Source organism: Bombus impatiens, unplaced genomic scaffold (assembly GCF_000188095.3).
Source record: "Bombus impatiens unplaced genomic scaffold, BIMP_2.2 scf_0872, whole genome shotgun sequence".
Lineage (NCBI taxonomy): Eukaryota > Metazoa > Arthropoda > Insecta > Hymenoptera > Apidae > Bombus > Bombus impatiens.
The window spans coordinates 72,074-89,734 of record NT_177291.1 but is presented as its reverse complement, the minus strand read 5'-3'; the positions used below and the strand labels follow the sequence as shown (position 1 = coordinate 89,734).

The 17,661-nt window shown below is 35.2% G+C and overlaps 4 protein-coding genes across 12 annotated transcripts in view; 3 read left to right on the top strand and 1 right to left on the bottom strand.

Annotated features, from left to right (window-relative positions):
• LOC100741596 (gamma-aminobutyric acid type B receptor subunit 2) overlaps positions 1 to 3,964 on the top strand; it is a 63,373-nt gene extending 59,409 nt beyond the window's left edge. For 2 of the 3 annotated variants that reach the window (XM_003492843.3, XM_024370637.2), the window contains 3 exons: positions 1 to 312; positions 606 to 1,022; positions 1,219 to 3,964. In XM_003492843.3, coding sequence (XP_003492891.1) covers positions 1 to 312; positions 606 to 1,022; positions 1,219 to 1,760 — 1,271 coding nt within the window. In that variant the 3' untranslated portion in view covers positions 1,761 to 3,964. The remainder of the gene's footprint in view (positions 313 to 605; positions 1,023 to 1,218) is intronic. The other variant, XM_033323253.1, reaches the window with a different exon arrangement.
• Positions 3,965 to 4,731: 767 nt separating this feature from the next.
• Positions 4,732 to 8,210, top strand: LOC100741713 (aldehyde dehydrogenase, mitochondrial). The gene is made up of 8 exons (XM_003492844.3): positions 4,732 to 4,963; positions 5,879 to 6,124; positions 6,205 to 6,451; positions 6,651 to 6,985; positions 7,062 to 7,199; positions 7,306 to 7,470; positions 7,561 to 7,718; positions 7,792 to 8,210. Exons 1-8 carry the CDS (start codon positions 4,742 to 4,744, stop codon positions 7,937 to 7,939), a joined length of 1,659 nt encoding a protein of 552 aa, XP_003492892.2. The 5' UTR covers positions 4,732 to 4,741; the 3' UTR covers positions 7,940 to 8,210.
• Positions 8,018 to 12,387, bottom strand: LOC100741832 (GATOR complex protein WDR24). Its single transcript, XM_012390768.3, has 13 exons — positions 11,971 to 12,387; positions 11,748 to 11,866; positions 11,233 to 11,349; positions 10,941 to 11,163; positions 10,656 to 10,869; positions 10,346 to 10,594; positions 10,110 to 10,270; positions 9,854 to 10,037; positions 9,621 to 9,774; positions 9,389 to 9,512; positions 8,804 to 9,305; positions 8,565 to 8,726; positions 8,018 to 8,505 (listed from the first exon to the last, which is right to left on the bottom strand). The coding sequence occupies exons 2-13, from the start codon at positions 11,842 to 11,844 to the stop codon at positions 8,377 to 8,379; spliced, it is 2,316 nt and encodes a 771-aa protein (XP_012246191.1). The 5' UTR covers positions 11,845 to 11,866; positions 11,971 to 12,387; the 3' UTR covers positions 8,018 to 8,376.
• Positions 12,388 to 13,249: 862 nt separating this feature from the next.
• Positions 13,250 to 17,388, top strand: LOC100740877 (mitotic spindle assembly checkpoint protein MAD1). Of its 7 annotated transcripts, none has more exons than XM_024370640.2 (8): positions 13,292 to 13,444; positions 13,819 to 13,903; positions 14,016 to 14,082; positions 14,156 to 14,386; positions 14,824 to 15,260; positions 15,349 to 15,801; positions 15,884 to 16,182; positions 16,920 to 17,388. In XM_024370640.2, exons 3-8 carry the CDS (start codon positions 14,023 to 14,025, stop codon positions 17,270 to 17,272), a joined length of 1,833 nt encoding a protein of 610 aa, XP_024226408.1. In that variant the 5' UTR covers positions 13,292 to 13,444; positions 13,819 to 13,903; positions 14,016 to 14,022; the 3' UTR covers positions 17,273 to 17,388. The 7 variants fall into 7 exon arrangements, with proteins under 7 accessions (XP_012246198.1, XP_012246194.1, XP_024226408.1 ...); XM_012390773.3 differs by adding an exon at positions 13,592 to 13,693 and having other exon boundaries at positions 13,318 to 13,444; positions 13,819 to 14,082; XM_024370639.2 differs by having other exon boundaries at positions 13,336 to 13,566.
• The last annotated feature ends 273 nt before the right edge of the window (positions 17,389 to 17,661 follow it).

Below are 17,661 nucleotides of genomic sequence, written 5' to 3'. Positions count from 1 at the left end.
GTTCGTCCGGACCTGGGAAAGAGAGCGAGCCTCTTCTTACCGAAAGGAGTCCGGACTCACGACCTGATGCTGGTAAAACGAATGTCGAATTCGTCCCGGAAATTGTCGAAGAAGGAGACGCTATTATCCTCGAAGAGACTGAGATACCCAGACATGGAAAGTCGATCAGATCTAAAGACGATCGTAGGTCCAGACTCCCTACACCTCCGCCGACGAAAAATGTCTCGTTTGGTGAACTTCATGAGCAGAACTACCTCGAGCAGGCGATTCTGCCTCCACCGTTGCAATTCGTGCCCAAACATCGACATTCTGGTGAGAGGTCGACTTCTATATATTGCGCAAAACTGGAAAGAAGTCCCTTGAGTCTTCTCGACCAATCTTCTGATTACTCCTTCGCTCGTTTCGTCTGATACAATGTTACATGATCTTATTTGTAAATGTGAAACTTTTCACCAATATGTGCGTCTGATTTTATAATCGTATTGGATTTATTGGAGATAACCAATCAGCACTTCCTTCCAGCTCTCCTCAGTACTTATTGATCCTACGATTCTCGCGATGAGTTCGTGCAAGTTCTCACTTCCAATCATTTCGTTTCATTCTAGTTGCGGCGACAAACGCATCCGCTCATCATTCTCTGAAAAGGAGATCGTCCGTAAAAAGTAACGGGATGGCTCATTCCCATCACGAATTGTTCCAAACCCGGAGGACTAGCGTACCGGCCAACTGCATCAGCTATATTTCAACTGAAAACGTATCCAAATCCGAAGCAACGGAAATCTCGTTGAATTCTGGCCTCGATAAATCTTACGTTATCGGCGAGTGCGGTCATCGTCGGGCGTTACTTTCTGGTACTGGGTACCGCTGTGAGAAACATGGTGGTCGAAGACACTCCCGGACGATGTTGAACGGCTCGGCAGAAACTCCGCCTCCACCGCGAAGGCAGAAAAAGCACTACGATTCTCAAAACGCAAGTTCTCCGAGTGTGCCCGCTATGGTCAACGCGAGTTACTCCGATACAGGTGAGTAACGCCACTCTTTTTGCTACTCTGTCATATTGTCATATTTCGATTTTGATAAAATCCTATACTACTTTTTAATAATGGTAAATTGTAATAATTGTAAAACTATTTCATAATGATTAAAAATGGAAGAAAACCGTAACTCAGCATTTTAGTGGATGTGGAATAAACATTTCCGTGCTCCATGTACTTGCAGAGAAATATGAAGGATCCATGTCAACGATCATCCAGCGGTCAGTGTCCGAGAGATCGCGAGAAAAGTGTCCTAGGCTGCGAGGCGAGGGTCACGCGATGATCGAGTGCCCGCATCGCGCCACCCGCCGAATACGAGAGTGCAGACACACCGAGTCGAAGCTACGGCAGCAGGCTCGCCTGGAATACGTGCAAAGTACGCCAAACGTCGCTACCATTCACAATAACAAATTCGCAAGCGCGAATCCGCGTGGAGGTGGCAGTGGCGGTGGTGGAGGCAGTGGTGTGGCTGGAAGTGCGAACGGACCGGGAACGGCCAGCTCCGTGACCGGTAGCAGTTCAGACGTTGTTGGTGGTTCCGCTGCGAACGTTTCGAAAATGTATAGTGCCGTGTCGGACGGCGAATTGCTCGATCTGGCAATCTTACCGATTTTTCAGAAGCTGCTCACCGAGAGGCACAAAAGTTCCTCGAGGGCCGGCTACGGCGCTAGTGTAGCCAGCTGTCCGAATATATCTATCAAATGCGACATCGTTGAATACCTTTAACGATCTTCCAATGATTAGTTTCGAATTTCATCTGGTGATCTCGTTCTCTATCTCTTTTCCTTTCTTCGAGCCCTCTTTCTCTCTTCACGGCCTTAAGACGCGTCATAAACTCGCGAAACGCGTTCCTTGACGGCCGAGACTATGACATCTTTTTTCGCGAGCAATCATCGTTCCTTTCTCGAGCCTGCCTACCTTTGCGATACTCTCGCGGACGTTTGAGCGAGCAGCAGCGCTGCTATTTCGAATATACGTAAATGTACGCAAATAAGACGCTATGTTATTCATAAGTCATCGGACGCTTCGTATGTTTCTTACATAGAGATATATATGAACGTTGTAATTGCAAAAAGAAGTTGACATTTATTAATCGTTTTTATGATAAGAAAATTATACTATGTTTTAAAGATTTTATTATAAAATATTTTAATAAACGTTATGTTTCAAATTGACGAGGGACTGATGACTTATGGATAGGAGTCCTATCATAGGACTAAGTAGGTATAAGCGAACGTTACATTCCGTTGTGGACGGAACGGAAACGATATCGAAGGACTAACGAGAGGATGCCGGCCTCTGTTCGACGCTCGAGAATCTTTTAGCCTTTCGGTTAATGAAACGAATCGAACGAATCGCTCGCGATATTCTACGGACAAGTTTTACGGAAATCTACAGCGTCTGCACTGTAACGGTTACTCTTCTGAACTTTTGCCATTTTCGTTTCCTCATCTCGATTCTCGTTCCGACGACGAAACGTTGTACAAAACGATACAGACACATGACGCCTTTGCGTCCACGAGAAAACGGATGTCACAGCGACCTATCGTTCCAAAATGCGGAGCCCCGTTTTTTATAACAAATTACATGCAAGCAGTTTGTCATACGAAAATAAAAAAATAACGTTGCATCGATTCGGTCGATAAGAAAGAATAGCCAGTATTGAAATGAACGTAGAAAAAAAGGGTGTTAGCGTATGCGTCTAATCTAACTCTATCATTGTAAGCGTGCGTAATCGTTTTAAATAATTTTATAGCGTACGAAATTCGTACAATCGCTGTTTAGCAAATTCGAAGAATAGACGTACGAGTCGAAAAATTTCGAACCGTTTTATAGGATTTTTCCCTCGCATTTCGAGGCAGATAACTTTTTTTTACGTTATACCAAGAGTCTCTTCTCAAAAAAGAAACAGAAAAAAATAAAAAAGTAAAAAAAAAGGAACAAAAAGGATTAAAGGGAAAAGAAAATGAAAAAAATATATCACGTATGTTGATTTTTGTCGCAAATACGCGTTCGCGTCATATTAAATCATATTTAATGAACTTCTTACTACTGTACTGACGCAAATTAATTCTAAACTGTTATCAACTCCTGAGACAGCTCAAAACACATTAACACATTGACATGAAAAATAAATAAACAAGTGAAGCATACAATAAGCGTTCACAATAAGAGGCTTTTAAAAATATTACCCTTGTCGTATTCGCTTTTTCACGATAAACGGCCGGCGTCTTTTTGTTGACGAAATATATCACAATGTAAACAATTTGCGGGCAAGTTCTAAATGTGATCTAAATGCCTAGTAAAAGGAATCGATGAAATACTGTATTATCTTTTCGTTCCGCGTATTTTATCCTGATCCATTTTCCTCTTCTTCTCTACCCCGCGCTTTCTCTGTTTCTCTTTCACCTTCCTTCCTCGTTCCATATTATTTCATTCGTATCTTTTCTCCTTCTGTTTTTCTATACGTATTTTTTTTTTGACTAAAATCTGAAACAGCCTACGATAAACGAAAAGTCGAAAAAGCGTCCGGATATTTGGAAAAGCGTATTCTCTGAGAGCCTAATGCTCGTCACAGAACTTTCATTGTGTGGTTACGCGAGTCTTGTATATAACTATCGAAATAAATGTCATGTTTACAGGTAAAAATAGGCATTTGTTATGTAATACGAATTATACCCGCTTCATACTTTTTAAGACAGTTTACAAGCAGGCGTAATTCCCCTTTTTAATTATAAATACACTTGTTATCTTTGTATGTTGTGCCACAGTAATTTTCAGTCGTTTGCGAAACTCGCGATGCACGAAACATCGAAATTTGAAAACTTTGGAAAAACTTCGATAATTTAAAGTAATTAAGTGCGAGTCGATACTAACAGGTCAATTATATTAAATTTTATCAATAAAGTTGATTCATTTGTTTTCCACTATCTTACGTTCCTTAAATGTAAATATGCTCATTACGATCGATATCTATAATTCTATACTAAACAAGAAACAGTCAATGAAGTTGTACACACGTACCTCTTCTTATTTACGAAATTTTCTTAGAAATATTTAATGGGCTGCTTTCCTTTGATATTATAAAGAAATGTGGATTCTACAAATAATCCTAAAGCTAATTGGCATTGTCTAGGATAGATTTGACGTATTTTATAATAGAGCAATCTACTAATATAAAGAAAATACAATTTAATAAAACGGTGATTTGAACGGTCTCAACGAGACGATCCAATTACATACTTACATTCGTTTTGTTTCTGGACACAGCAATGTACATATATAAATAGTATCACACAAAAGAATCGTTATTCGAAAGCTAAAAAGCTACACAATATAAATTAGATTAAATATAATTGATAAAGTGTTTAATTCTAATAGAATGATAAGATTATGTCGAATGGAATCTAATCAAATAATAAATAACAATAATTGGAAGGAATCTAAACAACAATTGGTATTCTTAGCACATAATAGGTATGATTGGATTAATAACATATACAGACATATATGCGTGTATGTGTGCTTTATCACATATTTAACCTCTTATATACCAGATCATTGCGTACACGTCTTGTGAAAAATATTTATTTATAAACTCGATGAAACGATAACGACACATATAATGTGTAACGATAATTTGCTTTGAACAACATACAAATACACTATATACACATTATTTCTTATGATACAAGAAACCAACGCGCATGTGCACTTTTCTCTTACAGCTACGCAACGCAACTAACCTCGGCACTGTGCCGACAGCAACAAAGAGCAGTAGTGTTCCAACTAACGTACGTGTTGGACCAGTTGCGATAGTTAGAAAAGTAATCATGTTGCGGTTGCTAAAAAACGTTCAATTACCACGATACTTATCCACTGCTGCTAGACCGGCACCAGAGAGGAATCCTGCGATTCTTTATGCAGGAGTAAGTATTGTTTCTTATTGTGCATGTGTGTATATTGAGTCTCTTCTATTTACAGAATTTTTATACCTAACATCTACAGAAATGTATCTTACGATTTCTTGAAAAATCTTTCTCCTCATGTGGATCTTCGTTAAAGTAACAAATTTTCCTAAAAACAGAAGATTTATATTTTTTCTACATATAACAATCAAAGATTTTTGTCTATTAATTCGTTGTACGTAATAGATTTAGCAAAATAAATGCTTCTCACTTTTACTTCATACTTATATATAATGTTCTATAGTTCAAATGTTATTATAGTTCAATTGTTACGTATTGTTACGGAAATCAAAGACAAAAGATTTATTTTAAAATTTGTTTTAGAAGCGAATAAAAGTAGATTAGATAAAGGCTTAATAGCGATTGAAGATTAATAAAGAAAAACATGACGGGTCACATTTTTCATTTTATCAATACTATTTTTTATTAATTTTTCGAATTAAATATTTTTGCGACCAAGAAGCAAGAAAAGCTGACATGTCATGTTTGTTTCATGTTTGATGATTTATCTATAATTGTTGCATTTAAATAAATAGCATAGCATTAACGAAGTTTTTAAGACATTGCGAAATTTATTCAGATAAATATAATCGATAATCAAGAAGCTTATGTTGCAAACGTATTTTCATAATTCGCAATTTTCGCTTTCTAGTATTTATCTTTTCAACGCGGTTTTTTCTATGGTCTTTTTCATACGCCTAAATATCCTTGATTGCCTACAATTCGTATATTTAAGATAAGAATAAGTGATATTATTAAATAACAGTAACGATAATTATAAACAAAACATGTCTCATCTATGAAAATTCATATTAGTCTGAATATTCATTCATAGATTTATTTGGCCTTTTAATGGGGAAATTTATTTTACCTTAGATATTTATTGATAACGAATGGCACCGGTCAAAGTCTAACAAAACATTTCCCGCAATAAATCCTGCAACTGGTGAAATTATCGCGGAGATACAGGAAGGTGATGCTGCTGATATCGATGTAGCTGTAAATGCAGCCAGTAAAGCGTTTAAATTAGGTTCGCCATGGAGAACTATGGACGCTTCGGAACGCGGCGTATTATTGAACAATTTGGCGGATTTAATGCAACGTAATCACGCTTATCTCGCGGTAAAAATACTTCTGCACTACATGAAGTACTGTTTGAGGGAGCAATTACTGATAAAATTTAAAATCTCTATATGCATCAGTCTTTAGAAACGCTAGATAACGGGAAACCATACTCGACAGCATATGAGTTCGATATTCCTGGAGCTATAGCGACATTGCGATATTACGCAGGATGGGCTGATAAAAATCATGGCAAAACAATTCCCGTCGATGGAAAATATTTAGCTTATACTCGTCATGAACCGGTTGGCGTTTGCGGTCAGATTATTCCATGGAATTTCCCCATCCTTATGATGGCCTGGAAGCTAGGACCTGCTTTGGCTACTGGTATATAATTGAATAATACCTCTTCATATAATATAATATTTCTTCTTCATACAATAATTCCTTGATAATAGATATGAGTTGACTGATCAAAAACGTTTAAGTTGTGTTCACACGTAAAAGTACGGTTACAGTATTGTGCGTATTATATAATAATGATGGACCTCTGCAATTGCAAGTAATTACATTTTTTGGTTTGTAGGAAACGTTGTCGTATTGAAACCAGCTGAGCAGACGTCTCTAACGGCTCTGTTTATAGCTCAATTAACCAAAGATGCTGGATTCCCTAACGGAGTAGTCAACGTCGTTCCTGGTTACGGTAAAGCCGGTGCTGCGCTGGTTGCTCATAAATTAGTTGATAAAATAGCATTCACTGGTTCCACTGAAGTTGGAAAACTGGTACAGCAGGGTGCTGCGATGAGCAATTTGAAGAGAACCACGTTAGAACTTGGTGGAAAATCGCCAAATATAGTCTTGAGAGATGCCGATCTTGACCATGCTGTAGAAACATCTCACTTTGCACTATTTTATAACATGGTAGTGCTATAATTTTTTAATTTCAGAATAAAATCTATTTCTATAAATTTACTACTGGGTTATATTTTTCCAATAGGGTCAGTGTTGTTGCGCTGGCTCGAGAACTTTTGTAGAAGATGATATTTACGACGAGTTCGTGGAACGAAGTGCAGCACGCGCTAAATCTAGGGTTGTTGGCGATCCGTTTGACGAAAACGTGGAACAGGGTCCACAGGTACCTAATCAACTTCAAGACGAAGTCAAAATGAAGACATTAATTTCATTGCTTTCATAAATTAAATTCAATTTTTTCTATATTTTACCTCTTGTTTTATCGACAGATCGACGAGGAACAAGTAAATAAAATCATGTCCATGATTGAATCAGGTAAACAGCAGGGAGCAAAGCTGGTTTCCGGTGGTACGAGGGTTGGTGATAAAGGTTACTTTGTAGCACCTACGGTATTTGCCAACGTTGTGGATCACATGACCATTGCTAAAGAGGAGGTGCATATGAATTAATAGAGAAATTTCTTACATACTTCTAAATCGCAACAAGCATAGTATCTACAAATAACGTAATGGTATTTGCTTCAGATCTTTGGGCCAGTTCAACAAATTCTCAGATTCAGCAGTTTGAACGAAGCTATTACACGCGCTAATGCTTCCGAATACGGACTAGCAGCAGCAGTATTTACAAAAGACATCGATAAAGCAAATTATATCGTTCAAGGACTCCGTGCTGGCACTGTATGGTATGTTAGACAATATTTTAAACAACTTTTTTTCTATTTCCTTGTTTTTTATATTATTCACTATATGCTCCAGGGTTAACACATACAACGTTCTAAAACCCCAAGTACCATTTGGCGGTTTCAAAATGTCGGGACATGGAAGAGAACTCGGAGAATACGGTCTCCATGCGTATACCGAAGTAAAGAGCGTCATAATGAAAGTTAATCAGAAAAATAGTTAAAGCAGTTCATTTTAAGTTTGTTTCCACTTATTTTTTGTCAAAATTATGGCATTTTATAATTTTTGTACCATTATACTATTTTTTAACAAACATTATTAAATAGTTGAAATATAAAATGAGAACTTCACATATTTACCTGCTAAAAAACAGAAATGTTCAAGAATAAAACTGCTGGAAGCAAGAACTAAGTATTTCAAATATGAATGTATTTTTGTACAATTTGTATCATTGAAAAAATCTAATGTTATCTTAGAGATAAAAAAACAGAACATACAAGTCTCGCGGGCGTGTGTTTCAAACACCATTGTATAATTTACAAAAATATAATTAATAAATAATTTAATCTTTTTATATACATTTGGTATTTCGTAGAGTTCCTATGCTTTTAACCCTGACGGAAAATGTGGAACACTGTAGTCGTTATTGTCACGATATTTTTAAGTATATTCGCATATGTGACCGCAACCAGTAGGGCATTGTCGATTGCAACTGAACCATTCGTTCATATGAACAACATGACCACCATGTGTACAGCCCTGGCACCATGCGTAAATTCCTCGAACAACCTATATATATGCGAATACAGTTATAATGATATAAGAGCGATCGTAATTCAATAGCTTACCTGATGACAAACCGAGCAGAGTGCGTGATGAGACGTATGACATCGATCGCAAAACCATGCTGCACGTTGTAATGGCTTTGAACAAGCTAAGCAACACGTGTGTATTACGGTTGATTGTTGATTTAATTGCGACACGGATGGAATCCAGACCGACTGAATAATCTACCGATGCATATCAACTTAATTGTGATTTCCATATGAATATTATTAAGATGTTTTAATAAGAATTTGTCGCTAACCTGTGTAGCCACGTTCCAAAGTTTAAATCTTGCAAGCATATCTAAGTATTCTAATATCCAATGTTCTTGAACAGCAGTTTCGATGTTCAAGTTTTTTCGTTTTTCTCCTAACGCGATAAGAATCGACGCAGAAGTTTGTATGTCTCTAAGAGCGGCATGGTGCTTCAAAGCTTCTTCGATCAAGTTTGTAGGATCCCAAAATTGTGGTTTAGGTATATTCGAGACTATTAACTGACTTGGTTGATCTTCGATCATTAACGAAGCACAGTCTTCGTTAATATCTGGTGGATGATTTGGAAATTGTTCCGGTGGTGGAGATCTGTCCTTTATTTCGTGTCGCAAAGGAAACGCCTCTTTGGACAGCGTCCAATCGTTATCGTTATTTATCATATTATGCATGTAACTGGAAGTATATTCCATAGTTGTAGGTTCGAATTCGCTTTCTCCAAATAAGAAATCTCCTTTGGATGGACCTTTATGATCAATAAAAGCTCGTCTGTAGCTAGATATCACATAAAAGAACAATGTAAACCAGCTACAGTAAACATCGCATGTAATATTTTCCATTAATATAGTTAATATTACCTAGGTAACATAGACCCTATAGAATGTTGGTTTTCTGGCGTTTCATCCGTCTCTGTCTCATCGTCACCTCCGCTAGTTGCACCTGTTACTTCTCCTTGTAATGACTTTACATCATTTTCATGTACTTGAAAAAAATATTGTAAACATCGTTAAAAGTCTGTGAAACTTTAATTACTAGTGAAAATTATAGTTAAAGACCGATTGTATTACTTAAGCATACTGATATCTTTACCTGTATTTGATTGATCTATACCAGATCCGATTGTAATTTGAGCTAAATTTAGTGTATTCACTATATCTTCTTTGGAAGCAGTTGGAGGTGTTTTTAAAATAGCTCCCAGAGGATTCGCGTATAAAGTTTTTATAATATTCCACACCGTACTAATCTAATTGAAGTTGATTTTGTGCATTAATAATATAATACGAGCGTGAGGTACATTGATTTTAAGTTGAACGACTGCATACATCATTTCTACCGGCATTTCTGGCAACGATGGCATTATGATCGCAAATATCATTTAATCTCCCAGAAAGCAAATAACCTTCTGCACAAGCTCTAAACCATTTTGGTTCCCGTGGCATATTTATAGCAAATCTATGCATAACGCTAGATGCCATACAAAACGTATCATTTGTAGCTGGTGTCTTCCTATAAATAATTGTAGAATTATATTCATTGACTTATTTTTCAAGATTATTTTTAAATAGTAACTTTATTAACCTCATTATATTAGTTAATTGTTTCATTGTAGTTGTAACATGAACATTTACTTTACAAGCATATACAATGTCTCCTTTCGGATTCAACGCAATCCCTTGCGGATTCGCCTTACTCGCAGGTCTGGTTGCATCTTTGAACACATGATGATATAGTGTGCAGTCCTACAGAAGAATATTCTGCTAATACTTTTCAATAATGCAGGCAATACTTTACTATAAATATTATAATGTTATTACCCTGCTTGTTGACAAGAAAGACTGTGGATTGCCTCTCCATGCAACACCAGTTGGAACGTCTTTATGTTCATTGAAACTTGCGAAAGGTATATAAGGCCTACGAATATCCCATACATTTATACTACAGTCTACTACAAGAGCACAACTGGATATATGATATTTTCTTTGAGGTCTCCATTTTATACGACCTACTGATGCAATTGTGTGTATAATATAATCACAACTAGGTTTACCTAATAAGTCCCAAACCTGCAATTTTCCATACATTAGTTTTGATTCAGATGAGAAATAACATATAGTTACAAACTACCTTAATGGTCTTATCTCTAGAAGCAGTTGCAAGCCAAGCAGTTTCAGGATGCCAATCACAGGCAAATATGGGACCACTATGGGCAGTGAAATGTTGAAAGTAACGGTCTGGTTTGCGTAAGTCCCATTGTTGCACATGGCCATTTTCAGAAACAGCGGCAAAAGTATGAGGTGAATGAGGGCAAAACTGTACATCTCTTACTGATTCTGTATTACTGAAATTAACAATATTATCTAATACTTTTCAATATGCATATGTTGAAATATTTCTTAATCATATATTTACCTATAAAAAGTTCTAGTAGCTTCTTTTATTCTCAAATCAAAACATTTCATAGTACCATCTTGAGAACCTGATATCAACCACATAGGTTCTGTCATATGGAAACTGACTTTATTTACAGTCCTTTTATGGTCGATAAAAACATGTTCCTGCTTGGATCTGGATGACTTATTTAAGTTCCATACTACCACTGCACCATTTGTAGCTGCAGTAGCTAATATATGATCTGAGAAAAGAAATCGCCCATTATCTCTTGACATTTTAGACAAAATAAAGGAGAAAGATTAAAATTTACCATCGATAAGATTCCAAGCAACATCATTGCAAGAAAAATTTAAATTTAAATTTTTCCCAACACGTAGATTACAAGCTTCTTCAAATCTATCTTCTAATAAAGTAAATATTTTGAAAACTGTAATTGAAAATAATTAATCAGTCATCATTTCTTCAGTAATTAACACTTTGACTGCCATGTTGGTCATATAAGACCGGCCACGGTTTTTCCTGTGACGCCACGGTGGTCATTGGTACAGGAGCGCTTGAACTTCTTACAATTGTAAAAATTGAATGAAAATTGACAGTTAGGACATTTTGAATATAACCGATAAATAGAAGATACTTTGAAATAAAAAGTGCCCCATTCAACAATTAAACATTTTTATTAGAACATCAATAAAAAAAAATGAGAACAAATCTTGCATCTAATGGTGCACTGTGTTAAAACACTGTGGCGTCCTGAGCGAAATATGTGATTTCAGTGTGGCAGTCAAAGTATTAAATAACTTAGTATTTTATGATTGAATAATTTACCATTGCGACCTGCTATAACAACTTGACTGTTATCTTTATTAAGAGCTAATGCATTTGCTGGGCCTTCTTGAGTGATACATACAGTTTTGGAAATCATGATGAAATTCTTTTAAATATATCTTTTTAGTTTGTCAACCACAATGTGCCATATACATAAATAAATATATTTAATTTGCACAAATTTTAAAAATATTCGTGTACAAATTATCTCACTATTCCATACTTTAGTAAATAAAACAAATACGCATAGATGAATTTATTAGTGATAACAACATCGATACAATATTAAGTCACCTTTTTTAATTCTTACATTTTATTAAATTCCAATTATGCCATATATATTCTTTTCACAACAACCTCTTATATATATTTGAAATATACACAATGTAAAAAAAGTTTTTGTGTATACTGCATACTAGGCATGAGTAGTAAAGAATAGGAAGATCGCCGATGGAATGTGAAAAAATCAGTAAAAACTAAGAATAAGGGTCTCTAGTGATCAATGGCTGAACTATACGCACGTTTCTTCTACGCTGCTCTTGATGAAAAGAACGAGTGTACACGACGTGGCCGTATGAATATAGCGTTATTTCCAAAAATCGGCCAGATTGTGCCACCTCCTATGTTGTCATATTCTCCTGAAGCAAAATAGCAAAATCGACTGAAAACATTTTTGGGCAGTCGAAGATTTTGGTTTCTATAAATTCTCGGTATATGACATCATTTCTAAGAATCGACAAAATTGTGCTATATCTTATCTTATCATATTCTCCTAACAATCGCTATTTAGCCTGTTAAATTTCTCGTTTGAACGGCAAATTTTTTGCTCTCTGATTTTGCCAAAAAATGATGTCATTTTTTTAACTTATTCCCAAGATCAATGGAAATTGGAAAGGGTTTAAGGATTATAGATTGAAATGATTTTAAATGCGTTGTACATTTGTAAAATAAGATTGTTTTATCCAATGGAATTTGAAAATTTACAATAATTGTACAATTTTACAATTTGTTCGTAGTATGAATGATCATTAAGCGTCTGATTTTGGACAACTTAATAATAAGGAAATAAGAGTGCTCATGCTTATGGTTCCGGTTGTTCACGTACTAGGACTGCTCTCCAACGGCGAAGGGTTGATGTTCTACGTTAGCATATACAAGGACTTCTTTAGTCTCACCACAAACAAAGTATATTCGCTATGATTTCACGTTACAAGAGCATATTTCATTAGAAGATTCTACGGGAAAGTTCATACTTTTTTATCCTTCTAAAAATCGTGTATCACAAAAATTAGTCTTGATGTTAAATCTCGTCTGTAGTTAATTTGTACTTCTGTTTTTATCATTTTTGTAAACGAATATGCATGCAAAATAGATACATCACGTCGGAAATATTATTCACAGTATTATTCACAATATTAAATTTAGACTTTATTATAACAAAAATATTATTGTGAGGAATGTAAATTCCAAACAAGGAACCAAATGGAACCAAACAAGACAAATCTCTAACTTTACAGGTTCTTGCATATGCTAGCGTAGAACAGCTTCAGCACTGTGCCGCATGGTGCAGCACCTGTGGAACAACTAGAAAATGGGCGCGAGCACTCCCATTTCTTTTCTGATGGTACACACCGTGGTGTAGACTACCGCTTTTGTATTGTATGCGTATTGTGCCGCTACAAAAACGTATGACTAAAGTATAAGCAACTGTAATGATATTTAAAATTTATAAATCTAGTAACTACGAAAGAAGTATAGTAACGTAATAATATACAGTGTTATACAAGAATTGTAATTATATTCACTGACTGGGTGTATAGTAAATTACATTTTATATATTATAGATGATATATTTCAATGTATATTCATATCTCTAACGCCCATATCTCATTAAATAACGCTCATATCAATATTTGAACTTCTTTGTAATAAAACAATTTATTAAGGTAACTTTAATTAATTCTCACTTTCTTATAAAATGTATGTAACAAACACAAATTAATAGATTTTATGAGCATAACCTATTTGTCATAATTATTTATTTATAATTTGTATTATATTTTTTCTACAGATGGATGATAAGGATCCAACAAGTGTCATTAAAATGATAAAGGATCTTAAGGCAGGTTCTGAAGCATATCGTAAAAGTAATAACAGTGTGTCTTTAAGATTATCTGGTACTGCATATACACCACTGGCATTTGGTGAATCTGATGAATGTGTTATATCACCTAAAAGGCCAAGATTAAGTGATTCTAATGATTGTAGTTTAAATATGAGTGAGGCTGAGACTGTTCCAAGTAGTCCATGGGAATGGCGAAGATTAAAAGGACAGGTAATGTACTCAATTAACATTATATAAATATCCATAAATCAAGCATATCAAAGAACTGTACTTATTTCACTAGGTTGTGTCCTTGAAGACAAGATTGTCTCATCAGGAAGCTGCTGTACAGCAGCTTCACAAAATACGCAGACAAATGGAAGAAGTCTTCGAAAAGGAGAAAGGTATTTTAGAGATGCAAGTGGAACAAGATAAACAGACAATTAAACAACTGGAAGTGCGCCTTGATATTTCACGTAGAACAATTCAGGATGCATCTGAAGCACGAGCTTCTGTAGAGAAAGAGCTATTTCAGGTATAGTGCTTTTATTTAACCCTTTTGCGATTGGTACCGATTATATCAGTCATCCACTAAGCGCTTTGTATTGGCTAGCCACAGCTAGCAGCTACATATGTTTCTTGTCCACAACGATGATATATATATATATAAAACATTATTTTATATATATTACTAAATTATATCTATCATTGTTACATAATTTCCAATAAGTAACTTATAAGTGAAGATTTATTATTGGATTTATTTTTAAAATATAGAACAAGGACTCAACAACGTTTTCTTTTCCAATACATCCTTAAGTCCTCTGCTGTTGCAACGAAATCCTCTAAGATTTTATATGGGCACATTGGTAGCTCAAAAGATGGCTAGTATCTGCCATTGCAAAAGGGTTAATTAAATAATTTGAATATTGCTTCAGTTTGATGTTTAATATAAATATATATTGTTTATAGGTAAAAACGAATTTGGAGCAGAAAATTATGTCGCTAATGAACGAAAATGCAAAGCTGTTAGAAGATCATAAACATGCACCTGTACAAGAGGGTAAAATAGTAACAAAGGATTCTACTGATGTATCTGAAACACAACTAAAACTGGATGCAGCTCAAAGAAGAATAACACAGCTGGAAGGGAAATTGAAGGAATATCAGACTAAGCAACAGGAGTTGGAATTGCAAAATGTGGAACTCCAAAGTATGAAAATAAAAGTTGAAAGGTTGGAGTCGGAAAGAGCGCTATGGGAGGAAGGAAAGACGTTTGTTGCAAGAGCCGCGAGAGCGAATGAACTTGAGAAAGAGCTTAGCACTGCAAAAGAAACCATTGTTTCATTAAGAGAGTCAGTGCGGGGAAAATTACTTTTAGAAGAACAAATGGCCAATGTAATGAAAAGGTACACTTTCTTTCAACAAGCCCTTTTTAATAAACTTCTATCATTGTTATACTTATAATCATTTATAAGCGTGGTTTTAATTTTATAGATTAGATCATATGGAAAAAGTAGAGCAGCAGGTTGCTACACTTGAGGCCAAAAAGACGGAACTTTCATTGCGCTTGGCCGAATATGAATCTACTGGAATTACTGGTGGACCAACTGCTTTAAAACGCGAATTGAATCGACTGCAACAAGCTGAATTAGTCTTAAAATCAGAGGAAGGGCAGCTGAGATCTAGACTGGATGCTGCATTGAGGGAGTCGTATACTTTGTCGAAGAATTACGAAGATGCTAAAAAAGTGGCTATGGATGTTACAGCCTCCAAGGAACAGTTGAACAAATTAGTGAATAGATTACAGAAGAAGATGATCCTTATTACGAGAGAGAGGGACAGTTATCGACAACAATTAGACTTATACGAAAAAGAGATAACGATAGACACTAATAACGCGATAACCGAAAGGATTCCTGTGCTGGAACGTACGATAGATGTTTATAGGTAATTTAAAATTCTATTTCAATTTTTGCATTTTGGATAATAATACGATAACTGAGTTACGGTCATTGATTTATAATTGTAGAGAATTAGTCGCCAAATTAGAAAGTGATCTTCAATTGGCTGAGAGTCATAACCAAGCGGACGAGTGCAATAAGTTGAGGGAGGAAGTCGAACGATTGAAGGGTGAATTGGAACATAGAGCATTGAAGGGCGATTTTAATTGCAACGCGAGGATACTGCACTTCACTATGAATCCTGCTGCCATTGCAGAACAACAAGCGGAGGAGAAACAGAAGGCTTTGCTACATGAAGTGGAAGAGTTGAGGGCGAAAGTCGCGCAAGGTGGAGTCAACATGACGACATCCTCCCTTCAAACACAAGGTAATTTTTCAAAAACATTAATATGATTTTTGTTAAGAGCAAAAAGGCAATCAATCAATTAAAAGTACTTTTATATAATGAAATAGATACTAATATTAAGTACTGATTATATTAAAGGTGCTATAATTAATATTTACTATATTATACTATAGTTCATACTTTTATACTATATTATACTATGATACTATACTATATTATAATATGGTTTATAAGCTTGAATGATAATAAGTGGCAGTAAGATATAGAAAGTAATATATGACATGAAAGATAATTGATGATCATAGTGAAACATAATTGTAGCTAATGATATATTCTGAAAATAATGCGAATCGCATTTAAGATAATAGGAATAGTATGGATAAATTTTTATAAAATAGTACTATGCTAAGTAGTAGAGGACGAGTGCTTCAAGAAACTTCTAAGATAAACGATATTTATATAATACTGTTGACTTGTGTACTGATAAACTTCTTTAGCCTTTTAATTGAATTTATATGTACACTGATTTTCATATTTTATCTCATCTATAATGTTTTAATACTAATTTATACTTTCAGAGAAAAAAAACTACCATAAAATTATTTTATCATATCTTTTCTGTTATCGTATAAATATTCAGCGTCAACAACGAAATAAATCTTCACTCTTTCTGAATTCACAACTACAATTCGACTATTTTGCATCACATTTGGTACATTTTCGTTTTATATTTACCAGCATTTTCATGTTATATCTAGAAATAGCGGAACTCAAACAGACACACGAGATTAAAATAGCTCGCCTCAAGGAAGCCTTCAAAGCATCATCGCAAGAATACCGACAAGCTTGTTACCAATTGTTCGGTTGGAGAGTGGATAGAACGAAGGAAGCTCGATACAAGTTATCTAGTCAATACGCCGAATCGCCGGATGATTTCTTATTCTTTAAAATTGGAGAGGAGGGAGTGGACCTTTTGGAAACTGCGTTCTCTGCGACACTCGGCACGTTAGTGGAGCGACACCTGCAACAACAACACAGCGTGCCTATGTTTCTGAACGCAGTGCAAACAGATTTATTTAATCAGCAAACAATGACGAACGTTATGAGTTGATTTTCTTAATTGTCATTGAATCTACGAGAAATCTTTGCATACTGAGAGCTGTAAAAAGAAGACGGAGATCATGAAAATATTTTATTACTGACAAATTATACAACCGAGAACTTGCATTCTTCGTGTCAATTCTTATTTATTTGTATCGTTTACTTATGTACCTGTTTTGAAACGTTTCTTTTCAATAACTTTTTGGGCACACTTGTTTCTCGATGATTTACTTTACTTCTGAATGTATGCTGGTTTTCTTTCTTAATCATCATTTTTTAATATTTCTATAAATTACAAAATTAACAATGTTTAAATGTTTTGGATTTTGTTAGGAAGATTTGATTTATTATATTGCTTATACTAAACTCTTCGTCATTGTATACGTTTTTATTGCTAAG

Excerpts from the sequence above, each read along its gene's own strand:
- LOC100741713 (XM_003492844.3), top strand. The coding sequence starts at position 4,742 with ATGTGCACTTTTCTCTTACAGCTACGCAACGCAACTAACCTCGGCACT. Across the intron at positions 4,964-5,878 it reads CTGCGATTCTTTATGCAGGA|ATATTTATTGATAACGAATG; the intron begins GTAAGTATTGTT and ends ATTTTACCTTAG. Across the intron at positions 6,452-6,650 it reads AGGACCTGCTTTGGCTACTG|GAAACGTTGTCGTATTGAAA; the intron begins GTATATAATTGA and ends TTTGGTTTGTAG.
- LOC100741832 (XM_012390768.3), bottom strand. The coding sequence starts at position 11,844 with ATGATTTCCAAAACTGTATGTATCACTCAAGAAGGCCCAGCAAATGCA. Across the intron at positions 10,038-10,109 it reads CAATTAACTAATATAATGAG|GAAGACACCAGCTACAAATG; the intron begins GTTAATAAAGTT and ends AATTATTTATAG. Across the intron at positions 9,775-9,853 it reads GAAATGCCGGTAGAAATGAT|ATTAGTACGGTGTGGAATAT; the intron begins GTATGCAGTCGT and ends AACTTCAATTAG.
- LOC100740877 (XM_012390771.3), top strand. The coding sequence starts at position 13,409 with ATGCGTATTGTGCCGCTACAAAAACGTATGACTAAA. Across the intron at positions 15,802-15,883 it reads CGTACGATAGATGTTTATAG|AGAATTAGTCGCCAAATTAG; the intron begins GTAATTTAAAAT and ends TTATAATTGTAG. Across the intron at positions 16,183-16,919 it reads ATCCTCCCTTCAAACACAAG|AAATAGCGGAACTCAAACAG; the intron begins GTAATTTTTCAA and ends TGTTATATCTAG.